This window comes from Stegodyphus dumicola, chromosome 10, assembly GCF_044657685.1.
Source record: "Stegodyphus dumicola isolate Sdum_Otavi_A_Nest chromosome 10, ASM4465768v1".
Taxonomy (NCBI): Eukaryota; Metazoa; Arthropoda; class Arachnida; order Araneae; family Eresidae; genus Stegodyphus; species Stegodyphus dumicola.
Window position 1 is genome coordinate 161,848,582 of NC_140777.1, and position 21,055 is coordinate 161,869,636.

General features: G+C 32.0%; 2 protein-coding genes across 3 annotated transcripts in view; one reads left to right on the forward strand and one right to left on the reverse strand.

Annotated features, from left to right (window-relative positions):
• The window catches only part of LOC118201991 (intraflagellar transport protein 52 homolog), a 76,737-nt gene extending 74,859 nt beyond the window's left edge, over positions 1-1,878 (reverse strand). For both annotated transcript variants that reach the window (XM_085825785.1, XM_085825784.1), the window contains exon 1: positions 1,669-1,878. In XM_085825785.1, the coding sequence (XP_085681911.1) occupies positions 1,669-1,692 (24 nt within the window). In that variant the 5' untranslated portion in view covers positions 1,693-1,878. The remainder of the gene's footprint in view (positions 1-1,668) is intronic.
• Positions 1,879-2,055: 177 nt separating this feature from the next.
• On the forward strand, positions 2,056-17,383 carry LOC118200685 (coiled-coil domain-containing protein 86-like). Its single transcript, XM_035372641.2, has 5 exons — positions 2,056-2,139; positions 5,119-5,188; positions 14,451-14,580; positions 14,811-14,885; positions 17,251-17,383. The coding sequence occupies exons 1-5, from the start codon at positions 2,124-2,126 to the stop codon at positions 17,335-17,337; spliced, it is 378 nt and encodes a 125-aa protein (XP_035228532.1). The 5' UTR covers positions 2,056-2,123; the 3' UTR covers positions 17,338-17,383.
• Positions 17,384-21,055: the final 3,672 nt, after the last annotated feature.

Genomic DNA, 21,055 nt, shown 5'->3' on the forward strand with positions numbered 1-21,055 from the left:
AGTAGGTGATTCTGCACTTCACCCCTCTTCTGTTATGGGGATCGGATTCAGAAATGTATGTATGTATGCACGTGTGTATATATGTATGTGCATATATATATGCATATGTATGCATTCATATGTGAACACATACATTTATACATACATACATTTCTGAATCCCGTCCTGATAACAGAAGAATACCAAATATATTCATGTCAGACTTTTCTGAAGATTCAATGATAATAGGATGAATCTCCTTAAATATTCTACTACAGTCAAAAGTCATTAATTCGGATGTCCATAATCCAGAATGATCTATAATTCGGACCTTAAAGCTACAAACTTTCTGCACATGCGTAAGCGTTTACGCATGCCCAGAAAGTTTGTGGCTTTGAGGCGCATATGCATTTACGCATGCGCATTTATGTTTGCGCATATGCATTTACACATGCACGTAATACCTTTATGCATACATGTTTAATGTATGACGGATGGTATAAGCTAAGCTAAAATTATGTATTTCAGTAAATGTTGCAGATTGCGTTGTTCCTTAATCTTCGAATTGGATCCGACTTATTATTTTTTGAAGACTGTTAGAGCAATTTTATAAAAGTAAGCTTGAACTTTCGATTATGTCAAAAAGAATTTCCGATTCCGGAGCTGCCAAAGGATCTACAAAGTGAAAACATGTTTCGATGTCCCTCAAACAAAAATTGGAATTGCTGCAAAAAATGGATAAAGGCATATCCTTTGTTTTTCTAACCATTCTGAAATCTGTTTATCAATTTTATGCTGATCTGCGGGGGTGGGGGCGAGACGTCGCAGCGCACAATGAACTGGAAGTTGATCTGTCAGCACTATCCTTATCTTTAGGGCAGATGTTTTTATTTTATTTGGCTTATAATTCCTTACTAAATGTAGTATTTCATCTCGATATACTCCATCTTTGATAGGATTTAAATCAAATTCCTCATCATTATAAACATCATGAATACACATCAAATAGTTTTCTGGTTGCAATTTTCTAATTTCGACTATGCGTAATGTATGCTTTACGCATGCGCACGTTGAAAGAAATGTTTAATAAAGTAAACAAATTCATAAATTACGGTTTCATATTTTTAATTTTATAATTTCTGCATGCCATCTTGCCAGATTTAAACTGATGATCTATAAGCTGGAAAAACCGATAATCCGGAATTGCCGAAGTCCCGACGAGTCCGGAAAAAGACTTTTGACTGTACTGGTATGATTATCTAGCTCTGGAAGAATACTGCAATTTAAATTAAATATTAACAATAAACATGACCTTAAATTAACTGCTTCGAATACGGCTTACATATGAAAAGTGTCCACAAATACAGTGTATTAAAAAGCATTATAGTACCCCTCATACTTATCGAAATTAGTGCTTTGGATTCTTTGGGCTGATTTTTAATACGGTTTATAAACTACATGTGACAGAAAAACGGCATAACTTTTCAAAAAAGAAAGATAATGAGCATTAGCTAAAAATATGCAAGCATTTTACCAAGCAAACTAACAACCGGTATAATACAGACACACATCAATAATTTTTCAAATTTATTTTATCATGAACTACAGTAAAAGAAAATTATATCTGGATATAAGAATTAAGGAAAAAAACAATAGTATGCATAATAACAATAATAATAGTTCACTTACTTGACTTGCTGTAGTTGGTGACATTTTGTTATTTAACTTGAATTTTTTTAATAAGATCTAATTTAAAATATTTAAAAGCATATTTTGTTTTATGTTTTTGTTATATTTTGTTATTTAAAAGCATATTTGTTTCCAGAGGTATTTGATTTTTGAATCTGATCATAATGTTTTCGCAATAATTGATGCATTTTGTTGTCAGCGTGGTTAACAGTTATGACATTATTAATTTCTTATTAACCATAATCTCTTCTAAAAGTTACATAACTGTAAAATGTAATTATATAAATGAAATTATATTGATAATAGTTAAAGTATGCTATATACTGCAAATACAATATTATTGAATAATTATTAAAGCGGTGTGAAATGTGTTCACAAAGGAAAATGCAACTTGTCAGAAATAAAGAATAACTTCTACTTCAGGGTTAACGTCTGAAATCTGTAAATAAGCAAGCATGGTTGAAACTGAAGGTATGATTTTCGGATTTATTATTAATATATATTTCTCAAAATTTATGAGCACATACGATTTGATATAATAATAATAAAATCGTGTAAAATAAATTTTTAAAATATTCTAATCATAATGTAGTAGCTTAAAATATAAACGTTATTTATATAACAATACTGTAGATCTCCAGTTATACAAAGCCCACCAGCGGCCGAGCGGTAAAGACGCTGAACACTGGTAGTTCGGTCTGAGGTTTGAATCCCGCGAACGGGCTGGCTGCATGGGCGTTTTCGTGGTTTTCCCCTTGTGTAACGTGTATACGAGCCAGTTTCCCTTAGAAAGTCCTCCACCAAAGGCATCCCTCCCTTTAGGCAGATAGCCCTCGTGTGCTTTGCCATAATTAAGTACACCAACACCAGTTATACAAATTAAAGTACATAAAAGTAAAATAGTAAATTATTTATTACTAAGGAGAAATATTAATTTAGATGAATGTGTGTGAAATGCTTTTTTTGCTAACGATGAAAGGCAGTTTATCATAAGCCGTAAAAGTGATCATCTCAAGTGTCAGAGAATAATATTGCAGCCCACAATATCTTTTCAGAAATACTGGTCACTTCCAGAGGTAATCACCACAAAAGAATTCACTGTGCAGATTCCCATTATGAGAGCAACATATTTTTGCATTTAACTTTTATTAGGATATTATTAAGGCTCACTGTACCACTGAAGTCCAAGAGCCTGTGTGCCGTGCTGCTGGGCGAAGAAATCTTAGAAATTTAGGAAATCCAATATTGCACCAGGCATAAAAGTTCATAATTCTAGCCTTGCTATCAGATAGTTTAAAATTTCACACGTGCTGAGACATTATAGCTCTTCAGCAAGTGAAATTTTTCTGCTTTTCATTTTGAAATGTTTAATATGCACGCTATTTTCAATCTTCTATCTAGTGGGGATTGGTGAAATGGCAGGACAAAAAGCACAGTACTATGTCTTATGATCATCGGAAGTCCTACCTAGCAAAGTTTATGTAAGGCATCATATCAATCATGAGTAATATCAATCATTAGAAGTTTGAGGCATTATTAATAAGAGTTGCTGAAGTGTGACAACTGCTATAAAGTGTCTTTTTAAAATGAATTTAGGATATTTTTCTGTGTAATGTTTACAACCATTGCGGTTGATCTTTACAATATGGTAACTGGTAGTTTGGCGACATTTTGGAGGCGATAAAGGTTACTACCTGGGACTTTGGTAATAATGTGAGCAGTACTCAGTTCCTATTACGCATTATTTTGTGTGAGGGAAATGAGAGATCGTGGGATATGTCATGTGATATTAATGGACGAATTACGGTTCTTTAATCGGAAAAGGGGGGAAATCGGGAAAAAATCTGGAAATTTTGTATTTGGCTTTATTCTGTGTTGTGTGAAACAGTGTTCGTGAATTTTTGGATCCCATGGCCGTAACTAAAGTGAATTCGAAATGGGTATTTATGTATGTATTAATTTAATGTATGTGCTCATTTATATTTTAAGTAGTGTTTTTGAATTTAATTATATTTTAATTAAATGATAGTTATTTTGTGAATTTTATGTTTGTAGGAATTTGGTATACGTTTTAGTTGAAGTAAACGTGCATGGAAATAATTTAAATATTTGATACTAAGTATTTGTAATGCTTGCGGTATGAATTCGTTGGTGACGTGTATAATGTAATAGATGATTTAGAGGTAAAAGTTTTTGGATATTTTATTTCTTTTATATGTGGAAATGTTCATATTTGGAAAGGGTAAATACTTTTTCACGATCAGGTAATTTCATATATGTTCTTTTTACCGGGTTTAAAGATTGAGAAAATTGTAATGTATTTTCGTGAAATTTTTCTAATTTATGAGAAAAAAGCAGTATACATGGATATAGTGAAGAGTGTGCGCAATGCCATTTTTGTGCAATTCTGGGATGTTTTTTTAAGTAAAAATAAGTTGACGTGTACATGGTTTAGTGATATTTTAATTAAATGATAGTTATTTTGTGAATTTTATGTTTGTAGGAATTTGGTACACGTTTAAGTTGAAGTAAACGTGCATGGAAATAATTTAAATATTTGATACTAAGTATTTGTAATGCTTGCGGTATGAATTCGTTGGTGACGTGTATAATGTAATAGATGATTTAGAGGTAAAAGTTTTTGGATATTTTATTTCTTTTATATGTGGAAATGTTCATATTTGGAAAGGGTAAATACTTTTTCACGATCAGGTAATTTCATATATGTTCTTTTTACCGGGTTTAAAGATTGAGAAAATTGTCATGTATTTTCGTGAAATTTTTTTTAATTTATGAGAAAAAAGCAGTGTACATGGATATAGTGAAGAGTGTGTGCAATGCCATTTTTGTGCAATTCTGGGATGTTTTTTTAAGTAAAAATAAGTCGGCGTGTACATGGTTTATGTGTATGTGTTATTTTGAAAAATGCGTAAGGAGTATGGTATTGTGCACTTTTTCCCAATTTTGCAGTGAATATTTGTCATGATTAAGCAGTTTTGTTAGATAAAATTTCTAGCATAAGTGTAATTCGGCTAGTAGATTGTTGGAAGAAGTGTTCAGTAGATAAAAAGAAAAGAAACATGTCTTTACTTCGTGAAGACAAAATGGCAGCGGGAAAAAAAAATAGAAGGTTGCTGTAGGAGAGTTGGTCGCCAAATTTTCGCCAAAAAAACGCCAAGTTACCATAATGTAAAGATCAAACAAAATGGCTTTTGTATGCATGTATTAAATTAACTGTATACTATATGCACATTTAATGAATTGCTTGTTATGTGTCAGTCATGGTCTGTTTCTTGCCAAAGCCACTATAACATAGAAGTATCAAATAAATATTACTAGACTAAAAATATAGAAGACCAAAGGAATTTTATTGAAATTTCTGCCAAAATATGTGAAAAATTTGTTAGTAGTTTTTTAACAAATAAAAATTTATTTAAGTTATTTTTTTAGTTTCAGAAAAGATCATTCCTGTTAAAGGAAAACCGAAGTCTGGAAGAGTTTGGAAAACTGAAAAAAACAGGTTTGTTAATAATATGCATGTAACTTTTCAAAAATTGCCTTTTCTCCTTTAACTAATATTAAATGTTGATTGTATTTTCTGCTACTGTTTCCATCAGAATTCATTTAGAGCAGAGCCCATTAGATTAGTCGCTGATCTATGCTGATTGTGACTCTAAGATTAAGCAGCATGTATAATAGATACTTTGAAAGTACCTATGAATTCAGGTAGGATTAAGGATTCATAGGTACACTGCTCAAAAAAAAAAAAAAAAATGGGACAGTGCTATATCTCCCGTTCTACTGGGGCGATTCACGAAATTCAAATTGCGTTCTTCATGTCTCGAAAGCGCGACTTAGGATATATATTAGATTTATATATAGCACTATTCTAACATAGGTATTTTGACACAAAATCGGACTTTTTCTGAAATAACATACCAATTTTTTTACATATTTCGATTCTACGACTCAAATTATGCCAGAATACCAAGTTTTGTAAAAAATCGTACAAGTAGTTTTTGAAATATTAGCTCTCAAAATTTTAGCTCCTCAATGTTAATTGAATTTGGCAAATATTTATTTATCTCTCTTTTTTTTATTAAACTTTTTTGATTTTTTCTCTCACATTTCGAAATTTAGGTTCATTCCAAATAAAATTTACCCATTTTTTGTGTTTTATTTTTAAAATTTCTATTTTTAAATAATTTTTATAAATTTTTCGAAAAAAATTTTGAATTATAACCTATAAAATTTTTACCATCATCTTAAAGTAGGTATATTTTTAAGCATATCTGCAAAAAATTAGACTTTTTTATTCAAAATTTTCTAAGATATACACAAATTTACATATTTTCGCGTTTTGAAATTTGGCATCTTTTTTTTTTGAGCGATAATAACACCAAATGTGGTCTATGGATTTTTGTTACACTGTATTGCCACAGCTATTTTTAACCTTAAATTTCAAGTAAAATTTTACGGAGAATTAATTATATGACATTTTTTCCCTCAATGATGCATAATAAATATTTATTAATACTATATGAAAAGCTATTTTTTAATTTTTTTTTTAAATTTCTCTCTATTTTTTTTTTTTTTTTTTTTTTTTTTTTTTTTTTTTTTAAATAAGAGTAAATTTCTGTAAGAGTAAATTTTTACCTTTGGCGTTTTATCGTCTGCTACTTTACTTCGTTTAAATTGAATTGTCTAAAACTGAGAATTTTCGTTTGATGTTTATTTGAATTTTATGACATTAACTGCACAATTTATTTCTAAACAAACTGATGCTTTTGAAGTGGCTGAAAGAGCGGCTGGTACTATTATCCATATTTTTAAAGCACAGTATATTTTTATAGAAACATAAGATTTAGAATAATCATTTTTATAAAAGTCAAATTATGATATAAATATACAACCCTCTAGAGACTGAATTAATGGAAGTTCAATGGTTATGTAGAAATGATCTGCAGCTACTTAATCGCTGGATAAGTCAGCAGATTCTGTGGACAAGTAAGAATAATTATATAAACGACACCCAACATTCTGAATTCAATTAACAACGAGGATACGATGTTTATTAAATGAATTCAAGAAGTTTTAAAACATAAAAAATCAACTCATTTTTTATTCTAAAATGTATTTTTGTGCGTAGCGTATTTTCGTTATTCTAATTTAAAATTCTAATTTTGAATGTAATTGTCAAGAACTGATTCCTAATCATCAGTAATATAATAAGTAATTATTACGGTTATTAATAAATCCTTCTTATAAAGTAATTGAAAATATTTCAAAAAACTTTCTGTCTGAATGCAAATATTTTTAATTTTATATTAATCAAGATTGCACACGATATTATTTATTTGCACTTCAATTCTTAACGTCAGTTCTAGTAGAAGTTACAAATCAATTATATTTAATTAAGGATTGGATTGGATTCTTTAATTATGGCAAAGCACACGAGGGCTATCTGCCTAAAGGGAGGGATGCCTTCGTGAAGGACTTTCTAAGGGAAACTGGCTCGTATACACGTTACACATCAGGAAAACCACGAAAACACCCATGCAACCAGTCTGTTCGCGGGATTTGAACCTCGGACCGAACTACCAGTGATCAGCGTCTTTACCGCTCGGCCGTTTGTGGGCCTTTATGAAATGGAAGGCGATAACTTTATTTAAAATGATTGTCAGAAATACCAAAATGTTTCGAAAAGTTGGATACTTTTTAATATACTTTCAGAATGCTTAAAGAAAAAGAGAAGAAAAATAAATTTTTTCGTAAAATTTATTATTTGTATTTTTTTAATTTAAAACTTTTCAATGTTATGATATTTGATTCTTGCGATTTCAAAAATAAAATGTTTGATTAAAATATGAATAGCATTTTAAGAAACTAAATGTAGGATAAAATTGTGTAAAGCAATTTGCACAATGATAAAACTGTTTAAAGCAGTGTATGCAAGTCATCCTAAGTTAAAATGTCGGTTATACATCTCTCTTATTTATATACAGTCAAAAGTCGTTAATTCAGACACCCATAATTCGGAATGATCTATAATCCGGACCTCAAAACTAAAAACTTTCTGCGCATGCGCCGTGTTGACACATGCGCATAGGCGTTTACGCGAGCGCGTAAGACCTTTTACGACTGCGCATATGAGTGTGCGCAAGTGCAGAATACGTTTTCGCGTGCGCGTTTTATGTATAATGGACGTATAAGGTAAAATTATCTAATTATCTATTTCAGTTAATGTTGATGATTGCGTGGTTCCTTAATTTTCGAATTGGATCCGACTTATTATTTTTTGCAGACTGTAAGAGCAATTTTATAAAAGTAAGCTTAAACTTTCGATTATATCAAATAGAATTTCCGATATATATTTGTTGATATGTAAAGGATCTAAAGCGAAAGTATGTTTTGAAATTCGAAATCTGTTTATCAATTTCACGCTGCTCGGCGGGGGGATCGCCGCGGCGGGCGCGTAATGAATTGGAAGTTGATCTGTCAACACTATCCTTATCTTCAGCGCAGATGTTTTTATTTTATTTGGCTTATAATTCCTTACCAAATATAGTATTTCATCTCGATATGCTCCGTCTTTGATATGATTTAAAACAAGTTCCTCGTCATTATAATTCGCTTTCGATAGCGAAGAAAGTGACAGAGGTTATTGAAAACGAAAAAATTTCGATTGACAAATTAATCGGTGTTCTAGACACAGCAATTATAGGACTTGAACAGCAGAACTTTGTAAATGAACAAGAAATTATGTCTGTTTAATAGAATTAAAGAGAAAGTATTATCACATGAAACGAAGCAAAACTTAAACAACTTACATTGAAAGAAATGTTTAATAAAGTAAACAAATAAATATTAAGCTTTTTCTTTTTGCAAATTTTGATACCCTTTACATCATAATTGTTCTTTATTTCATAAATTACGGTTTCATATTTTTAATTTTAGAATTTCTGCATGCCATCTTACGAGATTTAAACTGATGATCTATAATCCGGAAAAATCGATAATCCGGAATCGCCGAAGTCCCGACGAGTCCGGATTAACGACTTTTGACTGTATATCTTTTCTGAATGGAACATTGAAAGGCGTGTAAAACTGTGCTTTACTGTATTTTCTCTTTTAATATAGTATGCAGTTTTCAAACTCATCGTAGTCTGGGTTACAAAGTATTCTTCCGAAAGAAACGCAGTTCAAATAAATAAAATCAAATTCTGGAAAATTGATATTAATAAATATATTTAAAATGCTCAGTTCGAAGGAATAAATAGAAAATTTTAAAACAATTATCTGAAGAGACAATGCAACACAAAGAATTAAAAGTATAAAAATTTAAAAATTACCTAAAATAATAACTATGATGAAAAATATATATAAAGAAAACTATTTGAAAAAAAATAAACACTGCACCTTTATTTACGCAGTTCGAATAGGTAAATAGAAATTTTTAAAACAGTTATTCGAAAAAAAAAAAAACTTGCAACTTAAACAATTAAAATGAAATTCGAAAAAGAAAAAATACTTAAAAGAATAAGTTATAATTAAAAATATAATATAAAGAATATTATTTGGAAAAAAGGAACGATGGTGACGTTTTTTCCTCTCATGGGAAAGGAAACTAAGTTGCCATACGTTAAGAAGTTCGCCAAGTGAAGTATTCTTGGCGCAAACTGACAAAAAAGTGCCAACATAAATTTGTGAATTTCTCCGGAAATTTTGCTCCAAATTTTACAAAATTTCATATTTAGGCGTAATTTGAGTCGTAGAATCGAAATATGTAAAAATATTGGTATGTTATTTCAGAAAAAGTCCGATTTTGTGTCAAAATACCTATGTTAGAATAGTGCTATATATAAATCTAATATATATCCTAAGTCGCGCTTTCGAGACATGAAGAATGCAATTTGAATTTTGTCAATCGGCCCAGTAGATCGGGAGATATAGGACTGTCCCTTTTTTTTTTTTTTTTTTTGAGCAGTGTACTTAAGGATCGTGCCCTTCAATACTGCATTTAACATAACTTCATTTTCAAAATAGGTAAATCTTCATTATCAAAATTGGTAAATCTTCATTATCAAAATAGGTAAATTTATACGGGCCTGCACTAACAATAGGCGCACGATGGCGCCGATTCAAAAAGGCGCTGGACAATCATTAAATCAAACAGTTTGTATCGCTGCCTGTCTGAACAGGAAAATTCATGTCTTTTTTGAACACCCGTCCAGGAATCAACTTAGGTAAAACCTGGGAAGCTACTGATTAGATTCTGTACCTAAGTAGTCTCGGCCACGGTGTTTAATATCAGCCCCCACAGGACTGGAGTTGTCACTGGTGATGGCTGTTTCAGGCTCTGCAGCAACCATATGGTACTGTCTTGTCCATTCTGTTGGTTGTAGTGGAGCTATATAGTAAGATATTCATGGTTTGCCCAGGGTGAAACACTTCCATTGATGGAGTTGGCGAATTCAGAGAGCCTTTAAACTGCTTAAGGTTTCCAGTGCATCTGGGGCCTCAAAACTGCATATTCATATCCTTCCTTGGTTTCCCTCTGGGGGCGGCTAAAGCTGACATCTGTATGCCACAACTTAGTGTTAGCAGGCTGGATTGGCTGCACGGTCTGTCTGACAGTGTTTAAATGACTTTCTTATGCTGTCTTGGGTTGGGGTCCCTGTTGATGGCAGATGTTTTTACCATCCCTCCAGAACAGGGACATGGAATGCGAGTTGCTGAGTAGTCTGTCGACTCAGCTTAGTCTTAGCTCGTCTACTGAACCAATAGGTTAGCAGCCTTTTGAATTGCCTTTAGGGGTCGAGGCGTTTAACTGTGTTATGGCGCCCTCGAGCTTGCCAGCTGTTAGTGTCAGTGTCCTCTCCTAGCACACTGTCTTATTTGGCCAAGAGTTATAACCAGGGCGGGATTTCGTCTCTGGTGTTCTCTTCTGTCTTATTTTAACGTGCAAATACTTGATGCCGATGCATATGTAAGGGTAGATGCATTCGACAAATTTCTTAATCCTTATTTTGTGTCTACTGTTGCAAACATAGTAATTTGTGCAATATTTATCTTTTTTGTGATTGCTTGCTATTATTGTTTTTCTACATTAAAAAAAAAAAAAAAGGTAAGTGCAGTTACATAGTATGTTAAACTCAAGTTAACTTTTTAATTTGGAGAAGTAGCGATTTGAGCATAATTACTCAAAAACTGTTTAGCTTTCATGTTTGAACCATTGTCGTATTCTTGGCTTCATAAATTACTAACATCTAAACCATTTTCCCCTAAGGTCTTTCATAAGAACGTTACGCATCTGTTGTAACACAAAATACTAAAAACCTTTCTTCAATACTCATGTCTGTATTTTCTAAATTAAAATACCTCATACAAATTAATACTATCTGCTCTTGATGGCTGGCATCAGGGGTACAATCAAGTAAAATAGAAAAATACTTTGCCTGTTTGACCTTATTTAAAATAATTTGCTTTGTATTATTCCCTAATAAGCTAATTATTTTATTTTTATTTTTATCTCCAAGCATATGTTTTTAGTTTGAATTTTATTAATATATACAGACATGATAGGGTCAAATATTATGATCATTTCCATACACTTTAAAAAATTATTATTTCTTTCAAATAATTTGTTACTAGAACCACACAAGGCTAAGATTTGTTTGGCTAAAAACTGAATGGCATAGATAATTCTTTCAATAACATTGCGCCAAGGCTTGGTCTCTATTTTAATAAAATTTGAAATTCCAAATTAACAAGTTTATTTTTTCGTAATCATTCTAGGAAATCGGATTAACTCTTTCGTTGTCATGGACTTGGGCATAATCCAGAATCATCAGGCACAGGCAAATGCGTATCTATTGCAGAAATTGCAAATTTTAATAGTATTTCTTCTGTTTTTTTGACCAGCTGCTTTGAAGTTAAAGGTAATTCTCGGATGAAAACGCTTTCTACACTCTTTCTGATTATTAAGTTCTTTTGTAATTTCAATGGTAGCTGAGACATTGATGAATAACTAGTGCTAATAGCGTCAGCTTGGGTATTCTTTGGGTTTTAGAAAAACTGAATAATTTTAAAGTTCTGGTTTATTAAATCTTCCTCTAGCCTTTTTTTTTTTTTTTTTTATTTTTATTTTTACATTCTGATATTCAAAGTTTTTTTTTTTTTTTTTTTTTTTTCCCCCTCCTGTTTTTCTGTTTTTCTTCCAACATCTAGGGAAAAATAAAAACAGAAAAAGTGGAAAATAACTATTATAAGAACTATTGCGTAAAAACACTTCTTAAAAATATTCAGAAAGTCACTGTTTGAAATAATTTACCTTACTTCTGAAAAAGTGAGTATATCTTAAACCATTACTTGGAAAATATATGAATTATTAGATCAATACTAAATAATTCAAGAAGGGAATAGTACTCTTTTGTTTATTAAAGTAAATAAATCAAATTTAGAGACATAATGAAACTAACGAAACGTTTTCCTTCAGTTTTTCCGTGTAGCCAAAAATCAGAAAATGGCCAATTTTTGATTTCAGAATACCTTGTATATTTTTACTCGACTCCAAATCTCAAATGGGTATATTTTAAATTCTGTGGTTACTAAACTACTTCGTAAATATGCCAATCCTTTCTTGAAAGATAATAATTTTTAATTTAATAAACAAATGGTTCATGTAAACAAAAAATATATTTTTCGAGTAATTATGCTCAAATCGCCACTTTTCTGAATTACAAAGCTAACCTAAGTTTGGCATAATATGTAACTGCACGTACCTTTTTTTACGTAGAATAACAAGCAATCCCCCCCCCAAAATCACAGAAAAGATAAATGTTGCCCAAATTACTACTATTGCAACAGTAGAACAAAATAAGGACTAAGAAATTTGTCAAACGAGTCTATGGCAGCCCCGTACCCTTACATATGCATTGGCATCATGTATTTTGGTTCACATATATTTACAAGATCAGCTCAACTTATGTCAAAAACTGCAAAAAGCATTAACTGATAAAAAAGCAAAGTGATGTAAATAGTATAGGTCTTATGCATGACCTGGAAATATAGCATCGCCAGTTGAAACTCTGAGCTATATCGTTGTCAACAACATAGCGGTGTGCAGAAAAGAATTTTGGATATATCCCTAGATATCAGCCCTAGAGCATTTTTTATGCCCTGTTGTAATCACAGTTTGAACCTTGTAAACTACGCTGCGAACAAGAATTTATTCAGTGCAAACTTATCAGATATATATATATTAGTTTATTTTTAATTTTAAGACAATAAATAGTGTTCAGGAATATATTTGGTATGCAATGCGTTTAGTATATTATTTCGCTTCGCTTGCAGTGTTACTTTTTTTGTAACATGTTGTTGTTGACTAATGCTCACTTGTCTGGCCTATAGTCAGCCAAAGCCCACAAAGTTCTTTGTGGCAAGGATCGTAAGATACGCCGGTCGTTGGCAACCAGCTTTTAGCACCTTATAGGTTACAGTGCGATTTAACTCAGTTTCACCCCCAATTTTGATGGAAATCACCCTGGGGGAGACAGGTCCGAGTGTCTCCTACCACCAACCTTTCAAGAGGACTTTCGCTTCGCCTATTTAGAGTGCCCCCTGCCGCACGGACATTTGCAAACATCTATATCTTTTCCAGGATTCGAACCCGAGGCCTTTGCATGGCAGTCAACAAGGCTAGCCACAGTACCATTTGGGCGGCTTTTTATAACATAAATTAATGTATAATTCTTCAATGAATATGTTTGAGTGTGGTTTTTAACAAAGCACAAAATGTTTGCATATTTAGACAAATTATAATATATATATATTTGATTCTTCATATTATTATGTTATTAATGCTTCATTTTAAATGTTAATCATAAGCACAGTCCCTTTAATATCTTCACTACATAAAGGTGCTCACTAGACATTTGCATGACAGCACTGATTAGGTTTGACGCGGGCCTGAATTTATATCCCCATGCATCTTTTGGTATTGTTGGATCTTCATACATATAAATTATTTTCAGCTTATCTTAAGTAATTACAGCTCAGTGATGAAATCTCTCAATTCTGGTAGCTCAGTTCAGCTTCAAATCCTGGTGAGCAACTGTGAGCTCTACAGTGTGTAATAAAGCTGACAGAGATATTGTGGGTATGATTTAAGAAAGAAAAATTTGTGTAGAGTAGCTGATGTAGATGACATTGGCATGCTAACAGAATCAGAATTGTGAAATGTTGTAGATTCTCTTGATGAGTTCCAAAACTGAAAAATGAATATATCAAGTTATCAAGAATTTTAAGTTTTGCATTATTCTGCTGAAAAATACTAAACAATATTATATTAACAATGCTTTTTAAAAATGGTTGATGGAATGAGTATATTTGACTTTTGTTTATTTAGTTGTAAATAATTCATATATATTTATTTAATTTTATTGTTGAAATTTAGTTTCTGTTATTTTTAATGTAAAAAACAAATTGGTTTGAATTTTTTAAATGTCTGAATGTGATTTCTGCTTAATATCATGAAAAAAAGGCTAGAATAAATGCGAATTACATCAACCAGTCAAAACTGCAATCACTTCTATTTTAGGTTTATTTATTTATTTTTTATTTTAATAAAAAATTCGTAGTTCACATTCTGTGAATAAATTTCATGCAAATTAACTATAATTAATTTTATCGTGTATTAGATATTTTTTTATCTTAATTGTAATTTAAAATAGGATTATAAGAAAATAGTGTTTGCATTTAAAATTTCCAAAACCTTTTAGATTTTCAAATATGTGCCAAGTTAAACCTCTTAAAACATCTTGGGAAAAAAAGCTAAAGCTCCGTCAAGAACGAGAAACCATGTTGCGGCATGCTGCTGAAATAAGAGAAGAGAAAGAAAGAGAAAAACAAGTTTGTAAACTCTTATTTAATTTTTTGTAAAACTACTTAGGCATTTTATTATAAAAAAATATCATGTTAATTCTTTTTTAAAAAAAATTTTGTTTCCTTTTTATTTTTGATGTTCAGTTATATACATATATATATATATATATATATATATATATATATATATATATATGTATATAACTGAACTGAATATATATATATATATATGTTATAATGTGCTTATCTTTATACAGATGCGCAAGGAAAAAAGAAGAGAAAAAATAGAGAGGAAGCGTGAAAATGAGAGAAAGAGTGAAGTTGTACAAGTTGTAAGTTTCAGATTATAAATTTCACATAATAAATTTTTTATCTCTAATTATGTTATTTTATGATAATTTTTCTCCTAAAGATTTTAAGCCAATAAATGAAGCTGTGTTCAATCGACTTTCCAGCAGTACTGAATTTTTTATTCATTTCTAGTAAAGTACTAAGAATAAAATTTAAATGATGCATACCTTTATTATAGGATTCATCATTCAATAGTGCTGAAGTAGTACTTTCATAATACTGTGAAATATTCTGTGTAACACTGAAACTCACAAGGAGTTAGGGAGACCTGTCTATATTAATACAGTACAAAGTCCGAAATCCGGACTCGTCAGGACTTCGGCGATTCCAGATATTAGATCATCAGTTTAGATCTAATAAGATGGTATGTAGAAATTATAAAATTAAAAATATGAAATCATGATTTATGAAATAATGAAGTATCTAAGGGTATCAAAATTTACGAAAAAAAGCTTAATATTTATTTCTTTACCTTATTAAACATTTCTTTCAATGTAAGTTGTTTAAGTTGCTTCGTTTTTTGTGCTAATACTTTCTCTTTAATTCTGTAGACAGACATAATCTCTTGTTTAGTTATATTGTTGAAGTTCTGTAACTGCTGTTTTGAGAATTCTGACTAACTTGTTGATCGAAATTTTCTCACTTTCAGTAACTTCTCTGTCTTTTTCTTCACTATCGGTAGTGGTACTTTCTATCTAGAACCATATACAAATTTCGCCATTCATTATTTGATTGATGATTGAGAAGCATTGTCATCACAATGAAAAACTTCTTCTATATCATCTTCATTTATTACTACTTCTCCACATTTCTTTACAAAATCCGTTAATTGAAAAATTTCACCTTTGTTTTACGATATCCCCAAACCTTTAAAATTAGCGGCTATCGTCATCAAATTTAGCTATTCTTCACTATACATATTTGGCTATGCATCATGAGCTTGGCGACTAACTGCAAGTTGTTCCATTAAATTTTGTCTTGCTTCTATCGTGCACTGAGACAATTAAGCCTGAATTGTATTAGTTTAGTTATTTATTGCACATGCTTTTAAAGCTTATCAGAGTTATGAATAAATAAATTCCCACCATATACTTAAGCCATATTGAGGGCAGGTGCTAGATATCTTATCGCCTGATGCAGTCTCTGTGGGTCCTAAATTCTGTTACTCGGTGCAGCCATACAAGCCCTGGCGCTGGTTCTGGGTTTATGTGAATAACAAATCAGTTATTCTTAAATCAAATTGCCCTAAATGTTATCTTTGGGTCTATGAGTATCATCAAAAAAGCTCTTTTTAGCATATGGAAAGAAATTTTTGATAAATTTTGCCGTCAACATTTTTTAACGCATTTAACTTAAATCTGTAATCATCGCCAAGCATAATGTCAACATAAAAGGTTACCATACTCCTTTATTATTCAGTTACTAACATAAAAAAATTGTTTAGGCATCACTACATGAGTTATTACTCAAGTTGTCATGTTTTGATAAACATGCGGTGATGAAAGGAAAGTATAATAAATAATGATTCGCCAGGTTGACATCAGATCAACAATGTATCTATGTGGAATGTTTTGATACGCAGTAACAGAGCTAAATTATTGATCATAGAAATTTATGCTAAAATAATTGTTTCTTCAATGACAAGGTATTTTATGTAGTGTCGAAGTGAAATTAAGAATCGGGACTCTCCAGATGTTTTATTATGTGCGGAGGGGGGAATCAACTGCACATGCGTAAAGCCTATGAGAAAAATTTTGTTGGTGGTTTTGAAGTCCAGATTTTAGATCATTCCGGATAATGGATGTCTGGATTTCGGACTTTGTACTGTACTGTGTTTACTCATATATTTCCCAACTATTCTTAGAAATTTTATTGCTTCAAAACCAGGAGGGGAATAATTTATTTCTTAAAGACACAATTTAAATGATGAACATAGCACATTGAAAAGCATGTAATATTATTAGGTACTTGAGTATTTATACAACTACAGTGGCATAATTGACTTTTTACACATATAAAAGTTATCAGGTGCAAAGTTACTTATTGGTGGTTTTATTAATTTTGTTTTTAAAAAGATTACCAAACTACTATTTACCTTTAAATTAGCAAGTATTATCTGAATATGAGAAGAAGACATACTTTAGCAACTTAAAATACAAATTTTAATTATTAAATAAGGATTACATGATACGTTAAAAAAAATAAAAACGTGTTTCTTCAAATCTTTTAACCTTTAATTTTATATGTTCATAAAAAGTACTTAGGTGAGTTTCATTATTTCTCTTCTTCCTTGTTGTGAATTTACAGTTAAAATAAAATTTAAAATGATTCTTTTTACTTTTTTAGATTCGAAATTCTGCTAAAATAAAAAGGATGTCCAAGAAACAGTTGAGGAAGATAGAGAAACGTGATACAAATCTCACGCCAACATGATTTTGTAATTATACTAGAAATGTTGATTATTAAATATATTGTTTTACTTCTGTTGTATCGTTCCATTACATATTTAGTTATTAACTGATAGTTATAGAAGCTATATAAAAAAGGATAATGATTTATTTAGATAGTCATCAGGTAATTTATGTATATATTTTATTAGGCATTTGCAGTTTATTTAGTTAATATCATAAATGTATGATTTCTCCTGAAAGTTATAAAAGTAATAAAAAAATTATCATTGAACATCCAGGGAATTGCTTTTTACACTTTCAAAATAGACATCTTGCTTTAAAATTCAGCGAACATTGCATAGCAATGGATAAAATTGTTCTTTGCAATTGCATAATCCCAAAATGCTGTACTCTGAAATGGATTTTAAACACGTGGAGTATAAAAAATAACTCGTAATTAAGATTATGCAATAATTAAAGAAATGACTTAACCTAAAATTTCCTCATGTGCAATAGTATGTGATATAGTGTATTGTAATAGGGAAGTAACCTGTTTTATTTTTTCTCTAATACTTAAAGCTATGTATGAACATAACTGCTAACTCTCCTGGTTTTGCCCGGAAATGCCTATTTTTCTTCACATCTCTTGGTTTTTAATGTTTAGCCTTAACTAAGGAAAATATTTCCCAACAATGCATGAAATTGTTTAAATTAGTTAAACTTTACTTCGGAAAATTCCATTCTTCCACCTGGACCAGAGGTTGTGCAGATTTCAAGACAGAAAAGGAAAAGCATAATATTCGGACTAGAAGTGCAAAATAAATAAGGTGTATTAGATACATTTAATTAAATTATTACATACATTATTGCAATAATTAATTATATTCATTAAATTATTATTACATATATAAATTGATTATATTATTCATTGTATTATATGTACACAGCATCGAGGTTTGCCGGTTTCGCCTCATGCAAAGATTTCTGGTGTTAGAATCACTGTTACTGTAAAATTTCAACAGCTTTTCTTTATTTTTCCGTATATCATACACAATCGTGTCACAATTCCATACTATTCTGTTATAAATCGAGGAGTAGCACCTGCTGTCATCTTTTGCGGAATTTGCACCTTTTCGCGTTACCGTCAATGCAACGTTTTTACGTTTTTTAACGTTGCAAGCAGTAAAATCATAAGTGTGTTTCTTATCTGTCATTATATTAAAAAGGGCTGAAATTTAAAATATTCTTAATTTATCCACAAAATATCAGGATAAAAAAAAAGGCAGCACTAAACAATCTCGTAAAATAACAAAGCTCAGAAAATACAACCTGAATCGTGAATTTGAAGAGTTGAGTGAATCATCTGCTCTTTTACCTCGATGCAGAGATTAGAGAGAGAAAATTTTTATCTTATTTTTTTTTATGTCATTAATTTGGTATTTCCGTTATGACTCATTATTATTCGGTAATTATGACGTCATTATTCAGTAAGTATTTTTCTTCGATATTTCGTACTCAATGTTGCGTTTTCCGGAACCTACAAACTGAATGTTTATATTTTGAGAGGCAACGTGGATTTTCGGTATTTGACTGTACTACGTACATTGATTATTAATTTTATTTTCATCATATTTAAAAGTACTTTGATAAGTAAAAGCATTCCTTCGCAACTCAGAATTTTCTCAGTATAAAAATGTAAGAAAATAAAAATAGCCAAAGAACATAAAATTTAAAATATCTAATTACATCAGAATTAAATTACAAATAGTTCAGTAACCTGAACCCTGAATTATAAAGTGAATTAAAATCAGTTTGTGTTCCTCTGAAATGGCTTCACTAGGCAGCCTACCAGTTTTTAAGATTTCAAGGTTGGCAGTTATGGTACGAGTCGCATTGTTCTCATTTCATGAAGTTAAAGAAAATGCTTTCCTTTCTCGCCATGAACACCTTATAACACCTGAAGGTAAAAGAGCACGGTACTTAATTTTAATCATCTGAAATTTCGGCCTGTCTTTACGACTGCCATTTTGAGTGTGAATTAGTATTTTGGGGGAATATCTTTAGCAGTTCACTGATGTATATGGTTATCTTTTGAATGGGTTATAAATGGTTCCTTTTTCTAATATAATAAATGGTAGGATACTCGAGTTTCTAAGCAAGAAGTGAAACATAAACATTTTGAAATTCACTTTTTCTGATGAAGAAATTTTCGCTTTTGGTGATGTGAATTCTTTTATTTAATGGTTCTAAATTTGGCGATTTTAAGATCAGTTTATATAGAAAATTTTTAATTCTGATATCTGGGAATTTTTCAGTGATTTTTTTAAAACAGTGTAACATTGATAAATTTCATTAAAATAATGGTAATATATTGAAATTATATTTAAAAACTAACATTAAAATAAAACGTTTTTATTTTTCTCTGTCATATTATAAAGTTCCATTTTAGCAACTTATTATATAATACACTGCTCGTCATTGAAAATGCAACACCAAGAAAGAGTGGTCAGAAATTTATGCAAATTTTAGAATAGACGCACGGCACTGAGTTCTGCGAATGATGTGAAATGTGCAGCTCTTCGGCGCACGTGAAGTAAGATATAAGGAAAGGTGCAGAATGGGCAATATTCGTGTCGTTATTTCTGCCAGACGAATTACCGAAGAAAGTTGGTTTTTGTCCTGGAGGATACGTGTAATAGAAGAGAATGCCAGGCCACCGTCAACGAAGGCACTTCCAGCAGATAGACGATTTTACGAGGGGTATGGTGATCGGACTGAGAAGGGCGGGTTGGTCCTTATGTCAAATCGCAGCTGATACCCACATGGATGCGAGCACGGTGCATCGGCTATGGCGAACATGGTTGGATGTGGAATGTGGGAAGAAGGAGTGGTGCAGGTACAGCCACAGTGACATCAGCATGCGTGGATCATGGACCTTATAAGAAATAGACTAACCCAAATGGCTTTTCTCCCTCTTCTGACGCATTCCCGGCTGTCACCTTGATCCCATCCGGAGGAGTAGGGACAACTTGGGATATGGTGATCGGACTGAGAAGGGCGGGTTGGTCCTTACGTCAGATCGCAGCTAATACCCACATGGATGCGAGCACGGTGCATCGGCTATGGCGAACATGGTTGGAAGAAGGAGGGGTGCAGGTGCAGCCAGAGTGACGTCAGCACTCATGGATCGACGGATTAGCTGTGGCGGTCCCGCAAGTCACTTGTACCGCAATTCTACAGCATGTGCGCGATACCCTGGATGTTCCCGTGTGGACCAGAACCATTTCCCATCGATTGGTTGAAGGGGGCCTGCACTCACGGCGTCCGTTAAGAAGACTGCCATTGACCCCACAGCATAGACGCCAACGTTTAGGATGGTGCCGGACTGGAGCGATGTGGATGACAGAATGGCAAAATGTCGTTTTCTCAGACTTGTGGCGTCGACGTGGAGACATATCTAATCCGACAATAACTGTGGAATGCCCCATCACGCGACTACATGGCATAATGGTGTGGGGCGCTATTGCCTACGATTCCAGGTCACCTCTAGTTCGTATTCAGGGGACTATGACGACCCAACGATACTTGGATAATGTACTGCGGCCGGTGGCAATCCCCCTACCTTCAGGGGCTGCCTAATGCAATTTTTCAGCAGGATAACGCCCGACCACACAGTGCTCGCATCTGCCAACATGCTCTGCAAGGTATGCAGATGCTTCCCTGGCCACCGTACTCTCCTGACTTGTCACCAATCAAACGTG